General features: G+C 41.9%; 1 protein-coding gene across 2 annotated transcripts in view; it reads right to left on the bottom strand.

Moving 5' to 3' along the window:
- The window catches only part of LOC116947497 (sodium- and chloride-dependent GABA transporter 3-like), a 140,452-nt gene that overhangs the window by 79,559 nt on the left and 40,363 nt on the right, over positions 1 to 20,530 (bottom strand). For both annotated transcript variants that reach the window (XM_032963310.2, XM_032963311.2), the window contains exon 5: positions 5,152 to 5,292. In XM_032963310.2, the coding sequence (XP_032819201.1) occupies positions 5,152 to 5,292 (141 nt within the window). The remainder of the gene's footprint in view (positions 1 to 5,151; positions 5,293 to 20,530) is intronic.

Here is a 20,530-nt window from a genome sequence, read left to right as displayed (position 1 = left end):
CGTTGGTACGTTTGCGGCCCTGTTGTCAACATTTTTTTTGTATTCTCTCGCACGTGGCGTGACGGGTCCTGTAAGACCTGATCGTGGTCCGTCCAGTGCTCGCCGAGCTGCACTGGCTTCCGGTTGCCGAACGAAGACGTTATCGAAAGGTCGCGCTCATTACACGCGCACAAAGTGCTTGCCACATATGAAGCACAATACCTTGTCAAGGAGCATAAACCATCATCAAGTGAACTTCGGTCATCCTCACAGCAGCAGTTTTTGGCTGGCCAATGAACAAGGATGGTCACCGCATCGCGCGCTTTCACATGCACTTCTGCGGCCGTCTGGACCGCTCTTCCTTCCGATATTAAGAAGCCACTTGAGCTATGCCACTTTTAAATCTAGATTGAAAACTCATTTCTTTAGAACTGCTTTTTGTGTCTAGTTTGTTGTCCTTCCCCTGCACCTCCGATTAGCACGGTTGGCTACACACATTGCGAAATAAGCTCAACATACACACATGCGTTCGTTCTTACAGCGCAACGCGATCATGACCGCGCTGTGTTTCACAGGCGAGTGTAGTCTGCAGGGGTTTCACACTTGGGAGAGCGATATTGCTGCGCGGTTTCATAGTTGCACCCGATTCGATAAACTGTGGTGAATTTTCAAACGTGGACAATTAGGACCACGACTTCGGCACACAAGGCCGTAATCTTTTTCGAAAAATCTCTCAGGATCTTTAACATACAGACGTACGTCCACTGTGAAGCAAAAGGTGAGCATATTCCCCACCCCCCCCCCCCCCCGCATTAACCAGGGCTGCCGCTGGGCTCGAACCTACGAACTTCCGCAACGAGCGGCAAAATGAGCGACCGATTGGGGGGGGCGGTAATGAAACCTGGAATGGCGACCGACGATCACAAAGCTCTCGCTTGTCGGAAGTGCTTTCTCTTTTCACTGCCCGAGATTTTGGCACTTACGGTGCATCGCGCGTTGAGGCATAAGATCGCTCGGCCTGGATTCCTTTTTTGTTTAAACATTCATTGGCTTAAAAAATAATAAGTGGAGCATGGCAATGTCTGAGAAGCGGCTGCTTCTTGTGATGATCAGCCGTGTTACTGTGCAGCCAACAGAACGCTTTCATGTCATCTTTGATATTAGATACAGTTAGCAATGGTACCGTTATTACATTAGAGAATGTATTATTTCGGCTCCTTACATCACTTACGTGCTGAGCCTTACATCACCAAAATCGCAATAAATACACCCGATCTTATTAACAATGGGAAGCGAAGCAGGTTTGAGCCTAGTTAGTACTACGATGGGACACTGCCTGGGAATACCTGGTGGTCTCACCAGGAGATGGCAGTATATCAAAGGATCCTTGTGTCTATCAGTATGGAGTATTAGACGTTGTCCCCTTGTATGTGGGGCTCCCTACCATACATGAAGCCAAACACTCGTTAATGGAACTGACCAAACATTGCAACGTAGCGCGACCCTCCTACTTTGCTCTGTAAATAAAGAACTTCTACGACTGGAAAGAATGCTCATAATATTCACTGGTAACTCCTGTTTCAATAGTCGTAACATTCAGCCTTGAAAGATATTGACAATGTAAATTGGGACCCGTTACGAAGCGGGTTACTCCATATAGCGTTGCCACGTGTCCTGATTTTCCAAAAATCGTCCCCTTGTTGTCGTCGCTGTCTTAATGAATCAGTGAGTCTTCCCAGGATGTCAAAAGTCCTATTCTCTGTCAGATGCATAATAATTCACCACTCAAGACAAGGCATTCACATGTAGTTCTCCTCTCGTCCAGTTTTGTGAGATATAGCCCTCTGCCAATGATAAATCCAAGGGTTTTTTTTGGTACATCAGAGGTGGCAACCATAACTTCATCTGATAAGCACACAATCAATATTGAGCGTTGCATCGCGACCTACGCTCGGACTGAATCCGCACGCACGTGTTTGCTTTAGGATATTTCGCAAGCAACGCGCACCGCAAATGTTACGCGCATATACAAGCCCGTGCACATGCGGACATCATCAAGCCACGCAGCTGAGAGACAAACTCCCCCGACCCCCCTCAAGCAAGCAAGCACAGCCCTATCGATGTTAGATCGTGACAACAGCAAGCAAAACAAACCCGTTGTTAGCCAAGCTGCGATCAATCACGTGTCTCTCTCGAGCTTCCGCAGGCCAGCTTCTCGCTAATGTTTTTCGTTTGTTGTGTCACCCGTCGTGACAACGCGATGAATAAATATATTGCACTTCTTAAGTTATTGCTGCGAGCGGCGCACCACCTTGGGTCAAAGAAAGGGTCCGGGAAATTGACAACGCAAGCAGAACTACGTTTGGGATTCACACATGCCGGGGTCTCGTCTTCCACGCCAGATCTACATTTACATTTTCCACACGAGCTATAAACGCATTCTACGCTTTTCCGAAAGGGTTTGTTGCACGGTCGCAGAATAAAACAAATTACAACGAGAAGCCTCAGACTTGGAATTGGCCAATTAAGCATAAAAAACAACACATTTAGCATTTTCTTTGGTTCTTTCGGTAAAGTCACGTAGATAGAAAAATAAATAATGAAGGGAATAAAATAAATAAATTACATAATAAACAACAAATCACTAATGTAGACTGTAGCCTGGTTCTTAATCGGAGTGAGTGCACTGGCAGTCTATAATTTAGACTGTAGCCTGGTTATTATGTTTGGTGAGTGTACTGGCAGTCTATAATGTAGACTATAGCAATGGTTATTAAGCTGGGTGAGTGTACTGGCAGTCTATAATGTAGACTGTAGCCTGGTTTTTAAGCTGGTGAGCGTATTGGCAGTCTATAATGTAGACTGTAACCTGGTTCTTAACCTGAGTGAGCATACTGGCAGTCTATAATGTAGACTGTAGCTTGGTTCTGAACCTGAGTGAGCATACTGGCAATCTATAATGTAGACTGTAGCCTGGTTATTAAGCTGGTGAGCATATTGTCAGTCTATAATGTAGACTGTAACCTGGTTCTTAACCTGAGTGAGCGTACTGGCAGTCTATAATGTAGACTGTAGCTTGGTTCTGAACCTGAGTGAGCGTACTGGCAGTCTATAATGTAGACGTATTCTTGGTTCTTTCAGTAATATAAATATAACAAAATTTTAAATAAAATGTAATATTTAAATAAAAACAAAAACCACGACGTTTCGATTGCAACACAAGCGGTCGTGATCAGGAAAAGGGGGGTTAGCCTTTAAAGGCAAACTGCTTATGAAGGTTTAGAAATGGGCGGAGCCAAAGTGCGTCAGCAGCATGGGCGGGGCAGCTAATGTTAATGTAGGAGAAAGCAGTGCCAACGCAGTGGGTCTACACCAATCAAAAGGGCCGCCAGGCAATCATTTGCACCTCGCTCCACATACCCACACTGCTGACGGTGGAGGTTGACAAGAAAACACAAATCAAGTCATGACCCAAAGTGGTTGATGACATCTTTCCAATGATTGCTGGGGTTTATAACCATCCTCTCGGTTGAAATTGTGTCTGTGTATATGTATGGCTTCATGAACAAATCTTTGTTAATAGCCAGTAGGCTTGCAAAGTACCATCGTCTTAGAGAAATACATTTCGTGTGAACCAGCCACATTAAAATAATGATCAGCCATGGCAGAAGTATTGATCCTACCGTGTTTCAAATCTGCCTAATGCTCACGAACACGGTCCGAGACATGTTGCTTAGTTTCCCCAATGTTACTGCTGCCACAGATACAGATTCAATTTTGATTTAAAGCTTTTGTGACTGCAGGGATTCATATTCTTGGTTCTTTCGGTTTCCCTTCTACGTGACTTTACCGAAAGAACCAAGAATAAGATACAGATTAGTTCGTAGACGCCGGGATATTGCATGTCAGGAATCTTGTCCTTCACAGATGGGATCAGATCAAGCATTTTATGTACTGTGTTAAATCGGACCTGGATTTGTGTTTGTTCATGATTTTGGAAATATTTTTGGTTTCCCCTGCTATGGCAAGGTGATGGTTTTGATTGGATCCTCAGATGGCTCTTTCCTCATGGTTGGGGTGATGGCTTTGTGGATTGTGTAGTCAGAATATCCATTCGCCTTGAGAGCTTGGTGTACGTGTTTGAGTTCACTGCTTAGCTGTTCATGGTCGGAGATACATTGAGCTCTATGGTGTAGCGTTTTGATGAGGACATTCTTCTGGGATGGATGGTGGTGGAAATCAGGTTTTAGGTAGGTGTCAGTATGGGTTACTTTCTTGTAGACATAATGGCTCATTGAGCCATCTGGTTTCTTTTTGATTAAGACATCCAAGAAAGGTAGCATGCCATCCTTTTCTACCTCGATGGTGAATTTGATGGCTGGGTGTATGGAATTGCTGTGGTGGAGGAATTGGTCCAGAGCCGGTCGGCCATGTGGCCAGATGACAAACGTGTCATCCACGTACCTCTTCCACAAGGACGGGCGTAGAGTGGATGCCTGGATGGTGTCCATCTCAAAATTTTCCATGAAAATATTGGCTACAACCGGATATAAGGGAGAGCCCATTGGGATGCCTTCAGTTTGTTTGTAGAATTTTCAATTCCAGGTGAAGTATGTATTGGTTCGGCAGTGTCTCACCAGGGCCGGTACATCAGCATTCAATCCTTGTTGGACCAAATCTTCAATGATTGCAATGGCATCGGGCACAGGAACTTTGGTGATTTATCATTTAGCATTGATAGTGATTTTATTGTGTAGCCATTGACACCATCAACTCACGACACGTTTTAATCCCCACGTGGCTGAAATCTGGATTCAAACCCAGGTACTCAGCATTGCCAGCACAGTGCTCTCTGTATTAGCCTCATGAGCCAACTGGCCACCTCTACTCCAGCTAGGCTTGCCACCTGTCCTGCTTATCCTATGATTGGACCTCTGAGGTGAATGTCTGTAACAAAAAAAATCGTATTTAGGTCTTCCCTTCTGCTTTTGTGAGATATTCTTCTGCGTTTGTACCCGTGACATGTCCTCAGACATTTGTTGTCGTTGCACCTCATAGAGGTGGCAGGCAGCCCCAACATCTCTAAAATCACCGCGAGATTCTGCATTCACGAGCCACCCACTCGGCAGAAGCACGGTGCAGGGGGGTAGGGGGTGTGGGGGCGATCGTTACTTGTGTTCCAATGGTTGTTGCACGAAGCCCAGGGCAGGTCGGCCGTGAAGCAGTTGCAGAAGTAGAAGATGGCCCAGGCCAGGATGACGACGTAGAAGACGTTCAGGTAGGTCACGATGACCTGCGTGCCGTAGCCCAGACCTGCCAGCGCACACATGCAAAGAGCATCACTCACTCACACCCACCCGCCGATGTAACGTGTAATTGAATGTTAAAATGTCATTCACCAGCGTCAACAGTTACGACAACAATCTAATTATCCCGCTCACCCCCTCTCCCGCTCCCCTAACACTCACGTCTCACCTCACTCAACGACAACGTCTCATAACCACGATACCACTTCGATCTCCGTTTCTTGTTCTTCACGCCCCCTGTGGAACTCATCATTTGAAACCTCAAAAATGTACCTCCCTTCCACCGTGGATATCTCGAGAGACCACCACTTGGCTGTCTTCATCCTTAAGGTCATCTTAAACAAATCTCTAAATTACCTAAAGGACCACTCGGTTCATCTCACTCCCTCCCAAAGCATCACAAGTGTCTCCTTATTCCTCCTAAAAAAAACATTTGCCTAAAATGTGTTTGGTAAAAAAAAGTATTTCCACATTGCTCATAAAATATATTTGGCCGTTTATCTACAACTTGGTTCCCTCACTTCAACCCATCTCATTATTCCCCTATTAAAAACAAAACACAGAGCGTACATATTTCCTTGCCCCTGAACCTAACTTATTTCTGGCGCTCCTTGTTCTCAAATTAAAATTGGCACAGTTTGTTTTATATTACCGTGTGCTTCGTTGACAAACCGTTGAATACCACGTTTGTTAGTTGTGCAAATATGACTGAAGGGTAATGAGGCTTTTGCCTTTGTTTTTATTCATGCTGCTGCCATGCTCATGGGCCAACAGACCTCCCTTGTAAAATAGCCGGGCAACTGGATGAACTGGACTGTCCGTGAAACAATAAAATAAATGTAAATCTCAAGCTATCCCTGACATACGCTCTCCCTCATCTCACTCCACTTTCCCTCATGCACTCTCCCATTCCCCCCTCCACCACTGTACCCGCTCCAACAGTACCCTCCACTGTATCATCTTCGATCTCCACTCTATCATCTACAATCTCCACTCTAGCATCTAAGATTTCCACTCTAGCATCTAAGATCTCTACTCTAGCATCTAAGATCTCCACTCTAGCATCTAAGATCTCCACTCTAGCATCTAAGATCTCCAATCCAGCATCTAAGATCTCCTCTCTAGCATCTAAGATCTCCACTCTATCGTCTTCGATCTCCACTCTAGCATCTACGATCTCCACTCTAGCATCTAAGATCTCCACTCTAGCATCTACGATCTCCACTCTAGCATCTAAGATCTCCACTCTAGCATCTAAGATCTCCACTCTAGCATCTAAGATCTCCACTCTAGCATCTAAGATCTCCACTCTAGCATCTAAGATCTCCACACTAGCATCTACGATCTCCACTCTAGCATCTAAGATCTTCACTCTAGCATCTAAGATCTCTACTGTAGCATCTAAGATCTCTACTCTAGCATCTAAGATCTCCATTCTAGCATCTAAGATCTCCGCTTTAGCATCTAAGATCTCAACTCTAGCATCTAAGATCTCCACTCCTGCATCTAAGATCTCCACACTAGCATCTAAGATCTCCACTCTAGCATCTAAGATCTATACTCTAGCATCTAAGATCTCTACTCTAGCATCTAAGATCTCCACTCTAGCATCTAAGGTCTCTACTCTAGCATGTAAGATCTCTTCTCTAGCATCTAAGATCTCCACTCTAGCATCTAAGATCTCCACTCTAGCATTTAAGATCTCAACTCTAGCATCTAAGATCTCCACTCCTGCATCTAAGACCTCCACACTAGCATCTAAGATCTCCACTCTAGCATCTAAGATTCCCACTCTAGCATCTAAGATCTCCACTCTAGCATCTAACATCTCCACTCTAGCATATAAGACCTCCACTCGATCATCTAAGATCTCCACTCTAGCAGCTAAAATCTCCACTCTAGCATCTAAGATCTTCACTCTAGAATCTAAGATCTCTACTGTAGCATCTAAGATCTCTACTCTAGCATCTAAGATCTCCACTCTAGCATCTAAGATCTCTGCTTTAGCATCTAAGATCTCAACTCTAGCATCTAAGATCTCCACTCCTGCATCTAAGATCTCCACACTAGCATCTAAGATCTCCACTCTAGCATCTAAGATCTATACTCTAGCATCTAAGATCTCTACTCTAGCATCTAAGATCTCCACTCTAGCATCTAAGGTCTCTACTCTAGCATGTAAGATCTCTTCTCTAGCATCTAAGATCTTCACTCTAGCATCTAAGATCTCCACTCTAGCATCTAAGATCTCCACTCTAGCATCTAAGATCTAAACTCTAGCATCTAAGATCTCCACTCTAGCATCTAAGATCTCTACTCTAGCATCTAAGATCTCCACTCTAGCATCTAAGGTCTCCACTCTAGCATCTAAGATCTCCACTCTAGCATCTAGGATCTCTACTCTAGCATCTAAGATCTCCACTCTAGCATCTAAGATCTCCACTCTAGTATCTAAGATCACTACTCTAGCATCTAAGATCTCTACTCAGCATCTAAGATTTTCACCCTAACATCTAAGATATCCACTCTAGCATCTAAGATCTCAACTCTAGCATATAAGATCTGCACTCCTGCATCTAAGATCTCCACACTAGCATCTAAGATCTCAACTCTAGCATCTAAGATCTCCACTCTTGCATCTAAGATCTCTACTCTAGCATCTAAGATCACCACTCTAGCATCTAAGATCTCCACTCTAGCATCTAAGATCTCCAATCTAGCATCTAAGATCCCTACTCTAGCATCTAAGATCTCCACTCTAGCATCTAAGATCTCTACTCTAGCATCTAAGATCTCCACTCTAGCATCTAAAATCTCTACTCTAGCATCTAAGATCTTCATTCTAGCATCTAAGATCTCCACTCTAGCATCTAAGATCTCCACTCTAGCATCTAGGATCTAAACTCTAGCATTTAAGATATCCACTGAAGCATCTAAGATCTCTACTCTAGCATCTAAGATCTTCACTCTAGCATCTAAGATCTCCACTCGAGCATCTAAGATCTCCACTCTAGCATCTAAGATCTAAACTCTAGCATCTAAGATCTCCAATCTAGCATCTAAGATCTCTACTCTAGCATCTAAGATCTCCACTCTAGCATCTAAGGTCTCCACTCTAGCATCTAAGATCTCCACTCTAGCATCTAAGATCTCCACTCTAGCATCTAATATCTCCACTCTAGCATCTAAGATCTCCACTTTAGCATCTAAGATCTCTACTCTAGCATCTAAGATCTCCACTCTTGCATCTAAGATCTCTACTCTAGCATCTAAGATCACCACTCTAGCATCTAAGATCTCCACTCTAGCATCTAAGATCTCCACTCTAGCATCTAAGATCTCTACTCTACCATCTAAGATCTCCACTCTAGCATCTAAGATCTCTACTCTAGCATCTAAGATCTCCACTCTAGCATCTAAAATCTCCACTCTAGCATCTAAGATCTTCACTCTAGCATCTAAGATCTCCACTCTAGCATCTAAGATCTCCACTCTAGCATCTAAGATCTAAACTCTAGCATCTAAGATCTCCACTCTAGCATCTAAGATCTCTACTCTAGCATATAAGATCTCCACTCTAGCATCTAAGGTCTCCACTCTAGCATCTAAGATCTCCACTCTAGCATCTAAGATCTCCACTCTAGCATCTAAGATCTCCACTCTAGCATCTAAGATCTCCACTCGAGTATCTAAGATATCTACTCTAGCATCTAAGATCTCTACTCTAGCATCTAAGATCTTCACTCTAGCATCTAAGATCTCCACTCTAGCATCTAAGATCTCCACTCTAGCATCTAAGATCTAAACTCTATCATCTAAGATCTCCACTCTAGCATCTAAGATCTCTACTCTAGCATATAAGATCTCCACTCTAGCATCTAAGGTCTCCACTCTAGCATCTAAGATCTCCACTGTAGCATCTAAGATCTCCACTCTAGCATCTAGGATCTCTACTCTAGCATCTAAGATCTCCACTCTAGCATCTAAGATCTCCACTCTAGTATCTAAGATCTCCACTCTAGCATCTAAGATCTCCACTCTAGCATCTAAGATCTCCACTCATGTATCTAAGATCTCTACTCTAGCATCTAAGATCTCTACTCTAGCATCTAAGATTTCACTCTAGCATCTAAGATATCCACTCTAGCATCTAAGATCTCAACTCTAGCATATAAGATCTGCACTGCTGCATCTAAGATCTCCACACTAGCATCTAAGATCTCAACTCTAGCATCTAAGATCTCCACTCTTGCATCTAAGATCTCTACTCTAGCATCTAAGATCACCACTCTAGCATCTAAGATCTCCAATCTAGCATGTAAGATCTCCACTCTAGCATCTAAGATCTCTACTCTAGCATCTAAGATCTCCACTCTAGCATCTAAAATCTCTACTCTAGCATCTAAGATCTCCACTCTAGCATCTAAAATCTCCACTCTAGCATCTAAGATCTCCACTTTAGCATCTAAGATCTCTACTATAGCATCTAGGATCCCCACTCTAGCATCTAAGATCTCCACTCTAGCATATAAGATCTCCACTCTAGTATCTAAGATATCTACTCTAGCATCTAAGATCTCTACTCTAGCATCTAAGATCTTCACTCTAGCATCTAAGATCTCCACTCTAGCATCTAAGATCTTCACTCTAGCATCTAACATCTCTACTCTACCATCTAAGATCTCCACTCTAGCATCTAAGATCTCTACTCTAGCATCTAAGATCTCCACTCTAGCATCTAAAATCTCCACTCTAGCATCTAAGATCTTCACTCTAGCATCTAAGATCTCCACTCTAGCATCTAAGATCTCCACTCTAGCATCTAAGATCTAAACTCTAGCATCTAAGATCTCCACTCTAGCATCTAAGATCTCTACTCTAGCATATAAGATCTCCACTCTAGCATCTAAGGTCTCCAATCTAGCATCTAAGATCTCCACTCTAGCATCTAAGATCTCCACTCTAGCATCTAAGATCTCCACTCTAGCATCTAAGATCTCCACTCGAGTATCTAAGATATCTACTTTAGCATCTAAGATCTCCACTCTAGCATCTAAGATCTCCACTCTAGCATCTAAGATCTCCACTCTAGCATCTAAGATCTCTACTCTAGCATCTAAGATCTCCACTCTAGAATCTAACGTCTCCACTCTAGCATCTAAGATCTCCACTCTAGCATCTAAGATCTCCACTCTAGCATCTAATATCTCCACTCTAGCATCTAAGATCTCCACTTTAGCATCTAAGATCTCTACTCTAGCATCTAAGATCTCCACTCTTGCATCTAAGATCTCTACTCTAGCATCTAAGATCACCACTCTAGCATCTAATATCTCCACTCTAGCATCTAAGATCTCCACTCTAGCATCTAAGATCTCCACTCTAGTATCTAAGATCTCTACTATAGAATCTAAGATCGCCACTCTAGCATCCAAGATCTCCACTCTAGTATCTAAGATCTCCACTCTAGCATCTAAGATCTCCACTCTAGCATCTAAGATCTCCACTCTAGCATCTAAGATCTCCACTGTAGCATCTAAGATCCCAACTCTAGCATCTAAGATCTCCACTCCTGCATCTAAGATCTCCACTCTAGCATCTAAGATCTCCACTCTAGCATCTAAGTTCTCTACTCTAACATCTAAGATCTCCACTCCTGCATCGAAGATCTCCACTCTAGCATCTAAGGTCTCCACTCTAGCATCTAAGATCTTCACTCTAACATCTAAGATTTCCACTCTAGCATCTAAGATCTCCACTCTAGTATCTAAGATCTCCACTCTAGCATCTAAGATCTCCACTCTAGCATCTAAGCTCTCCACTCTAGTATCTAAGATCTCCACTCTAGCATCTAAGATCTCCGCTCCAGCATGTAGGATCTCCATTCTAGTATCTAAGATCTCTACTCTAGCATCTAAGATCTCTACTCTAGCATCTAAGATCTTCACTCTAGCATCTAAGATCTCCACTCTAGCATCTAAGATCTCAACTCTAGCATCTAAGACCTCCACTCCTGCATCTAAGATCTCCACACTAGCATCTAATAAATCAACTCTAGCATCTAAGATCTCCACTCTAGCATCTAAGATCTCTACTCTAGCATCTAAGATCTCAACTCTAGCATCTAAGATCTCTACTCTAGCATCTAAGATCTCCACTCTATCATCTAAGATCTGCACTCCTGCATCTAAGATCTCCACACTAGCATCTAAGATCTCAACTCTAGCATCTAAGATCTCCACTCTTGCATCTAAGATCTCTACTCTAGCATCTAAGATCACCACTCTAGCATCTAAGATCTCCACTCTAGCATCTAAGATCTCCAATCTAGCATCTAAGATCTCCAATCTAGCATCTAAGATCTCTACTCTAGCATCTAAGATCTCCAATCTAGCATCTAAGATCTCTACTCTAGCATCTAAGATCTCCACTCTAGCATCTAAGATCTCTACTCTAGCATCTAAGATCTCCACTCTAGCATCTAAAATCTCCACTCTAGCATCTAAGGTCTTCACTCTAGCATCTAAGATCTCCACTCTAGCATCTAAGATCTCCACTCTAGCATCTAGGATCTAAACTCTAGCATTTAAGATCTCCACTCTAGCATCTAAGATCTCTACTCTAGCATATAAGATCTCCACTCTAGCATCTAAGGTCTCCACTCTAGCATCTAAGATCTCCACTCTAGCATCTAAGATCTCCACTCTAGCATCTAAGATCTCCACTCTAGCATCTAAGATCTCCACTCGAGTATCTAAGATATCTACTCTAGCATCTAAGATCTCTACTCTAGCATCTAAGATCTTTACTCTAGCATCTAAGATCTCCACTCTAGCATCTAAGATCTCCACTCTAGCATCTAATATCTAAACTCTAGCATCTAAGATCTCCAATCTAGCATCTAAGATCTCTACTCTAGCATCTAAGATCTCCACTCTAGCATCTAAGGTCTCCACTCTAGCATCTAAGATCTCCACTCTAGCATCTAAGATCTCCACTCTAGCATCTAATATCTCCACTCTAGCATCTAAGATCTCCACTTTAGCATCTAAGATCTCTACTCTAGCATCTAAGATCTCCACTCTTGCATCTAAGATCTCTACTCTAGCATCTAAGATCACCACTCTAGCATCTAAGATCTCCACTCTAGCATCTAAGATCTCCACTCTAGCATCTAAGATCTCTACTCTACCATCTAAGATCTCCACTCTAGCATCTAAGATCTCTACTCTAGCATCTAAGATCTCCACTCTAGCATCTAAAATCTCCACTCTAGCATCTAAGATCTTCACTCTAGCATCTAAGATCTCCACTCTAGCATCTAAGATCTCCACTCTAGCATCTAAGATCTAAACTCTAGCATCTAAGATCTCCAATCTAGCATCTAAGATCTCTACTCTAGCATATAAGATCTCCACTCTAGCATCTAAGGTCTCCACTCTAGCATCTAAGATCTCCACTCTAGCATCTAAGATCTCCACTCTAGCATCTAAGATCTCCACTCTAGCATCTAAGATCTCCACTCGAGTATCTAAGATATCTACTCTAGCATCTAAGATAACTACTCTAGCATCTAAGATCTTCACTCTAGCATCTAAGATCTCCACTCTAGCATCTAAGATCTCCACTCTAGCATCTAAGATCTAAACTCTAGCATCTAAGATCTCCACTCTAGCATCTAAGATCTCTACTCTAGCATATAAGATCTCCACTCTAGCATCTAAGGTCTCCACTCTAGCATCTAAGATCTCCACTGTAGCATCTAAGATCTCCACTCTAGCATTTAGGATCTCTACTCTAGCATCTAAGATCTCCACTCTAGCATCTAAGATCTCCATTCTAGTATCTAAGATCTCCACTCTAGCATCTAAGATCTCCACTCTAGCATCTAAGATCTCCACTCATGTATCTAAGATCTCTACTCTAGCATCTAAGATCTCTACTCTAGCATCTAAGATTTCACTCTAGCATCTAAGATATCCACTCTAGCATCTAAGATCTCAACTCTAGCATATAAGATCTGCACTCCTGCATCTAAGATCTCCACACTAGCATCTAAGATCTCAACTCTAGCATCTAAGATCTCCACTCTTGCATCTAAGATCTCTACTCTAGCATCTAAGATCACCACTCTAGCATCTAAGATCTCCACTCTAGCATCTAAGATCTCCACTCTAGCATCTAAGATCTCTACTCTAGCATCTAAGATCTCCACTCTAGCATCTAAAATCTCTACTCTAGCATCTAAGATCTCCACTCTAGCATCTAAAATCTCCACTCTAGCATCTAAGATCTCCACTTTAGCATCTAAGATCTCTACTATAGCATCTAGGATCCCCACTCTAGCATCTAAGATCTCCACTCTAGCATATAAGATCTCCACTCTAGTATCTAAGATATCTACTCTATCATCTAAGATCTGCACTCCTGCATCTAAGATCTCCACACTAGCATCTAAGATCTCAACTCTAGCATCTAAGATCTCCACTCTAGCATCTAAGATCTAAACTCTAGCATCTAAGATCTCCACTCTAGCATCTAAGATCTCTACTCTAGCATATAAGATCTCCACTCTAGCATCTAAGGTCTCCACTCTAGCATCTAAGATCTCCACTCTAGCATCTAAGATCTCCACTCTAGCATCTAAGATCTCCACTCTAGCATCTAAGATCTCCACTCGAGTATCTAAGATATCTACTCTAGCATCTAAGATAACTACTCTAGCATCTAATATCTTCACTCTAGCATCTAAGATCTCCACTCTAGCATCTAAGATCTCCACTCTAGCATCTAAGATCTAAACTCTAGCATCTAAGATCTCCACTCTAGCATCTAAGATCTCTACTCTAGCATATAAGATCTCCACTCTAGCATCTAAGGTCTCCACTCTAGCATCTAAGATCTCCACTGTAGCATCTAAGATCTCCACTCTAGCATCTAGGATCTCTACTCTAGCATCTAAGATCTCCACTCTAGCATCTAAGATCTCCATTCTAGTATCTAAGATCTCCACTCTAGCATCTACGATCTCCACTCTAGCATCTAAGATCTCCACTCATGTATCTAAGATCTCTACTCTAGCATCTAAGATCTCTACTCTAGCATCTAAGATTTCACTCTAGCATCTAAGATATCCACTCTAGCATCTAAGATCTCAACTCTAGCATATAAGATCTGCACTCCTGCATCTAAGATCTCCACACTAGCATCTAAGATCTCAACTCTAGCATCTAAGATCTCCACTCTTGCATCTAAGATCTCTACTCTAGCATCTAAGATCACCACTCTAGCATCTAAGATCTCCACTCTAGCATCTAAGATCTCCACTCTAGCATCTAAGATCTCTACTCTAGCGTCTAAGATCTCCACTCTAGCATCTAAAATCTCTACTCTAGCATCTAAGATCTCCACTCTAGCATCTAAAATCTCCACTCTAGCATCTAAGATCTCCACTTTAGCATCTAAGATCTCTACTATAGCATCTAGGATCCCCATTCTAGCATCTAAGATCTCCACTCTAGCATATAAGATCTCCACTCTAGTATCTAAGATATCTACTCTATCATCTAAGATCTGCACTCCTGCATCTAAGATCTCCACACTAGCATCTAAGATCTCAACTCTAGCATCTAAGATCTCCACTCTTGCATCTAAGATCTCTACTCTAGCATCTAAGATCACCACTCTAGCATCTAAGATCTCCACTCTAGCATCTAAGATCTCCAATCTAGCATCTAAGATCTCCAATCTAGCATCTAAGATCTCTACTCTAGCATCTAAGATCTCCAATCTAGCATCTAAGATCTCTACTCTAGCATCTAAGATCTCCACTCTAGCATCTAAGATCTCTACTCTAGCATCTAAGATCTCCACTCTAGCATCTAAAATCTCCACTCTAGCATCTAAGATCTTCACTCTAGCATCTAAGATCTCCACTCTAGCATCTAAGATCTCCACTCTAGCATCTAGGATCTAAACTCTAGCATTTAAGATCTCCACTCTAGCATCTAAGATCTCTACTCTAGCATATAAGATCTCCACTCTAGCATCTAAGGTCTCCACTCTAGCATCTAAGATCTCCACTCTAGCATCTAAGATCTCCACTCTAGCATCTAAGATCTCCACTCTAGCATCTAAGATCTCCACTCGAGTATCTAAGATATCTACTCTAGCATCTAAGATCTCTACTCTAGCATCTAAGATCTTTACTCTAGCATCTAAGATCTCCACTCTAGCATCTAAGATCTCCACTCTAGCATCTAATATCTAAACTCTAGCATCTAAGATCTCCAATCTAGCATCTAAGATCTCTACTCTAGCATCTAAGATCTCCACTCTAGCATCTAAGGTCTCCACTCTAGCATCTAAGATCTCCACTCTAGCATCTAAGATCTCCACTCTAGCATCTAATATCTCCACTCTAGCATCTAAGATCTCCACTTTAGCATCTAAGATCTCTACTCTAGCATCTAAGATCTCCACTCTTGCATCTAAGATCTCTACTCTAGCATCTAAGATCACCACTCTAGCATCTAAGATCTCCACTCTAGCATCTAAGATCTCCACTCTAGCATCTAAGATCTCTACTCTACCATCTAAGATCTCCACTCTAGCATCTAAGATCTCTACTCTAGCATCTAAGATCTCCACTCTAGCATCTAAAATCTCCACTCTAGCATCTAAGATCTTCACTCTAGCATCTAAGATCTCCACTCTAGCATCTAAGATCTCCACTCTAGCATCTAAGATCTAAACTCTAGCATCTAAGATCTCCACTCTAGCATCTAAGATCTCTACTCTAGCATATAAGATCTCCACTCTAGCATCTAAGGTCTCCACTCTAGCATCTAAGATCTCCACTCTAGCATCTAAGATCTCCACTCTAGCATCTAAGATCTCCACTCTAGCATCTAAGATCTCCACTCGAGTATCTAAGATATCTACTCTAGCATCTAAGATAACTACTCTAGCATCTAAGATCTTCACTCTAGCATCTAAGATCTCCACTCTAGCATCTAAGATCTCCACTCTAGCATCTAAGATCTAAACTCTAGCATCTAAGATCTCCACTCTAGCATCTAAGATCTCTACTCTAGCATATAAGATCTCCACTCTAGCATCTAAGGTCTCCACTCTAGCATCTAAGATCTCCACTGTAGCATCTAAGATCTCCACTCTAGCATTTAGGATCTCTACTCTAGCATCTAAGATCTCCACTCTAGCATCTAAGATCTCCATTCTAGTATCTAAGATCTCCACTCTAGCATCTAAGATCTCCACTCTAGCATCTAGGATCTCCACTCATGTATCTAAGATCTCTACTCTAGCATTTAAGATCTCTACTCTAGCATCTAAGATTTCACTCTAGCATCTAAGATATCCACTCTAGCATCTAAGATCTCAACTCTAGCATATAAGATCTGCACTCCTGCATCTAAGATCTCCACACTAGCATCTAAGATCTCAACTCTAGCATCTAAGATCTCCACTCTTGCATCTAAGATCTCTACTCTAGCATCTAAGATCACCACTCTAGCATCTAAGATCTCCACTCTAGCATCTAAGATCTCCACTCTAGCATCTAAGATCTCTACTCTAGCATCTAAGATCTCCACTCTAGCATCTAAAATCTCTACTCTAGCATCTAAGATCTCCACTCTAGCATCTAAAATCTCCACTCTAGCATCTAAGATCTCCACTTTAGCATCTAAGATCTCTACTATAGCATCTAGGATCCCCACTCTAGCATCTAAGATCTCCACTCTAGCATATAAGATCTCCACTCTAGTATCTAAGATATCTACTCTAGCATCTAAGATCTCTACTCTAGCATCTAAGATCTTCACTCTAGCATCTAAGATCTCCACTCTAGCATCTAAGATCTTCACTCTAGCATCTAAGATCTCTACTCTACCATCTAAGATCTCCACTCTAGCATCTAAGATCTCTACTCTAGCATCTAAGATCTCCACTCTAGCATCTAAAATCTCCACTCTAGCATCTAAGATCTTCACTCTAGCATCTAAGATCTCCACTCTAGCATCTAAGATCTCCACTCTAGCATCTAAGATCTAAACTCTAGCATCTAAGATCTCCACTCTAGCATCTAAGATCTCTACTCTAGCATATAAGATCTCCACTATAGCATCTAAGGTCTCCACTCTAGCATCTAAGATCTCCACTCTAGCATCTAAGATTTCCACTCTAGCATCTAAGATCTCCACTCTAGCATCTAAGATCTCCACTCGAGTATCTAAGATATCTACTTTAGCATCTAAGATCTCTACTCTAGCATCTAAGATCTCCACTCTAGCATCTAAGATCTCCACTCTAGCATCTAAGATCTAAACTCTAGCATCTAAGATCTCCACTCTAGCATCTAAGATTTCCACTCTAGCATCTAAGATCTCCACTCTAGCATCTAAGATCTCCACTCGAGTATCTAAGATATCTACTTTAGCATCTAAGATCTCTACTCTAGCATCTAAGATCTCCACTCTAGCATCTAAGATCTCTACTCTAGCATCTAAGATCTCCACTCTAGCATCTAACGTCTCCACTCTAGCATCTAAGATCTCCACTCTAGCATCTAAGATGTCCATTCTAGCATCTAATATCTCCACTCTAGCATCTAAGATCTCCACTTAAGCATCTAAGATCTCTACTCTAGCATCTAAGATCTCCACTCTTGCATCTAAGATCTCTACTCTTGCATCTAAGATCACCACTCTAGCATCTAAGATCTCCACTCTAGCATCTAAGATCTCCACTCTAGCATCTAAGATCTCCACTCTAGTATCTAAGATCTCTACTCTAGCATCTAAGATCGCCACTCTAGCATCCAAGATCTCCACTCTAGTATCTAAGATCTCCACTCTAGCATCTAAAATCTCCACTCTAGCATCTAAGATCTTCACTCTAGCATCTAAGATCTCCACTCTAGCATCTAAGATCTCCACTCTAGCATCTAAGATCTAAACTCTAGCATCTAAGATCTCCACTCTAGCATCTAAGATCTCTACTCTAGCATATAAGATCTCCACTCTAGCATCTAAGGTCTCCACTCTAGCATCTAAGATCTCCACTCTAGCATCTAAGATCTCCACTCTAGCATCTAAGATCTCCACTCTAGCATCTAAGATCTCCACTCGAGTATCTAAGATATCTACTCTAGCATCTAAGATAACTACTCTAGCATCTAAGATCTTCACTCTAGCATCTAAAATCTCCACTCTAGCATCTAAGATCTCCACTCTAGCATCTAAGATCTAAACTCTAGCATCTAAGATCTCCACTCTAGCATCTAAGATCTCTACTCTAGCATATAAGATCTCCACTCTAGCATCTAAGGTCTCCACTCTAGCATCTAAGATCTCCACTGTAGCATCTAAGATCTCCACTCTAGCATTTAGGATCTCTACTCTAGCATCTAAGATCTCAACTCTAGCATCTAAGATCTCCATTCTAGTATCTAAGATCTCCACTCTAGCATCTAAGATCTCCACTCTAGCATCTAAGATCTCCACTCATGTATCTAAGATCTCTACTCTAGCATCTAAGATCTCTACTCTAGCATCTAAGATTTCACTCTAGCATCTAAGATATCCACTCTAGCATCTAAGATCTCAACTCTAGCATATAAGATCTGCACTCCTGCATCTAAGATCTCCACACTAGCATCTAAGATCTCAACTCTAGCATCTAAGATCTCCACTCTTGCATCTAAGATCTCTACTCTAGCATCTAAGATCACCACTCTAGCATCTAAGATCTCCACTCTAGCATCTAAGATCTCCACTCTAGCATCTAAGATCTCTACTCTAGCATCTAAGATCTCTACTGTAGCATCTAAAATCTCTACTCTAGCATCTAAGATCTCCACTCTAGCATCTAAAATCTCCACTCTAGCATCTAAGATCTCCACTTTAGCATCTAAGATCTCTACTATAGTATCTAGGATCCCCACTCTAGCATCTAAGATCTCCACTCTAGCATATAAGATCTCCACTCTAGTATCTAAGATATCTACTCTAGCATCTAAGATCTCTACTCTAGCATCTAAGATCTTCACTCTAGCATCTAAGATCTCCACTCTAGCATCTAAGATCTTCACTCTAGCATCTAAGATCTCTACTCTACCATCTAAGATCTCCACTCTAGCATCTAAGATCTCTACTCTAGCATCTAAGATCTCCACTCTAGCATCTAAAATCTCCACTCTAGCATCTAAGATCTTCACTCTAGCATCTAAGATCTCCACTCTAGCATCTAAGATCTCCACTCTAGCATCTATGATCTAAACTCTAGCATCTAAGATCTCCACTCTAGCATCTAAGATCTCTACTCTAGCATCTAAGATCTCCACTCTAGCATCTAAGATCTCCACTCTAGCATCTAAGATCTAAACTCTAGCATCTAAGATCTCCACTCTAGCATCTAAGATTTCCACTCTAGCATCTAAGATCTCCACTCTAGCATCTAAGATCTCCACTCGAGTATCTAAGATATCTACTTTAGCATCTAAGATCTCTACTCTAGCATCTAAGATCTCCACTCTAGCATCTAAGATCTCTACTCTAGCATCTAAGATCTCCACTCTAGCATCTAACGTCTCCACTCTAGCATCTAAGATCTCCACTCTAGCATCTAAGATCTCCATTCTAGCATCTAATATCTCCACTCTAGCATCTAAGATCTCCACTCTTGCATCTAAGATCTCTACTCTTGCATCTAAGATCACCACTCTAGCATCTAAGATCTCCACTCTAGCATCTAAGATCTCCACTCTAGCATCTAAGATCTCCACTCTAGTATCTAAGATCTCTACTCTAGAATCTAAGATCGCCACTCTAGCATCCAAGATCTCCACTCTAGTATCTAAGATCTCCACTCTAGCATCTAAGATCTCCGCTCTAGCATCTAAGATCTCCACTCTAGCATCTAAGATCTCCACTCTAGCATCTAAGATCTCCACTCTGGCATCTAAGATCCCCACTCTAGTATCTAAGATCTTCACTCTAGCATCGAAGATCTTCACTCTAGCATCTATGATCCCAACTCTAGCATCTAAGATCTCCACTCCTGCATCTAAGATCCCCACTCTAGTATCTAAGATCTTCACTCTAGCATCGAAGATCTTCACTCTAGCATCTATGATCCCAACTCTAGCATCTAAGATCTCCACTCCTGCATCTAAGTTCTCTACTCTAACATCTAAGATCTCCACTCCTGCATCTAAGATCTCC

This window comes from Petromyzon marinus, chromosome 30 (genome assembly GCF_048934315.1).
Source record: "Petromyzon marinus isolate PM22_M1 ecotype Great Lakes invasive population chromosome 30, UKy_Petmar_22M1.pri1.0, whole genome shotgun sequence".
NCBI lineage: Eukaryota > Metazoa > Chordata > Hyperoartia > Petromyzontiformes > Petromyzontidae > Petromyzon > Petromyzon marinus.
Note: the sequence above shows the minus strand (reverse complement) of the source record. Positions and strands in the feature narration are given on the sequence as shown.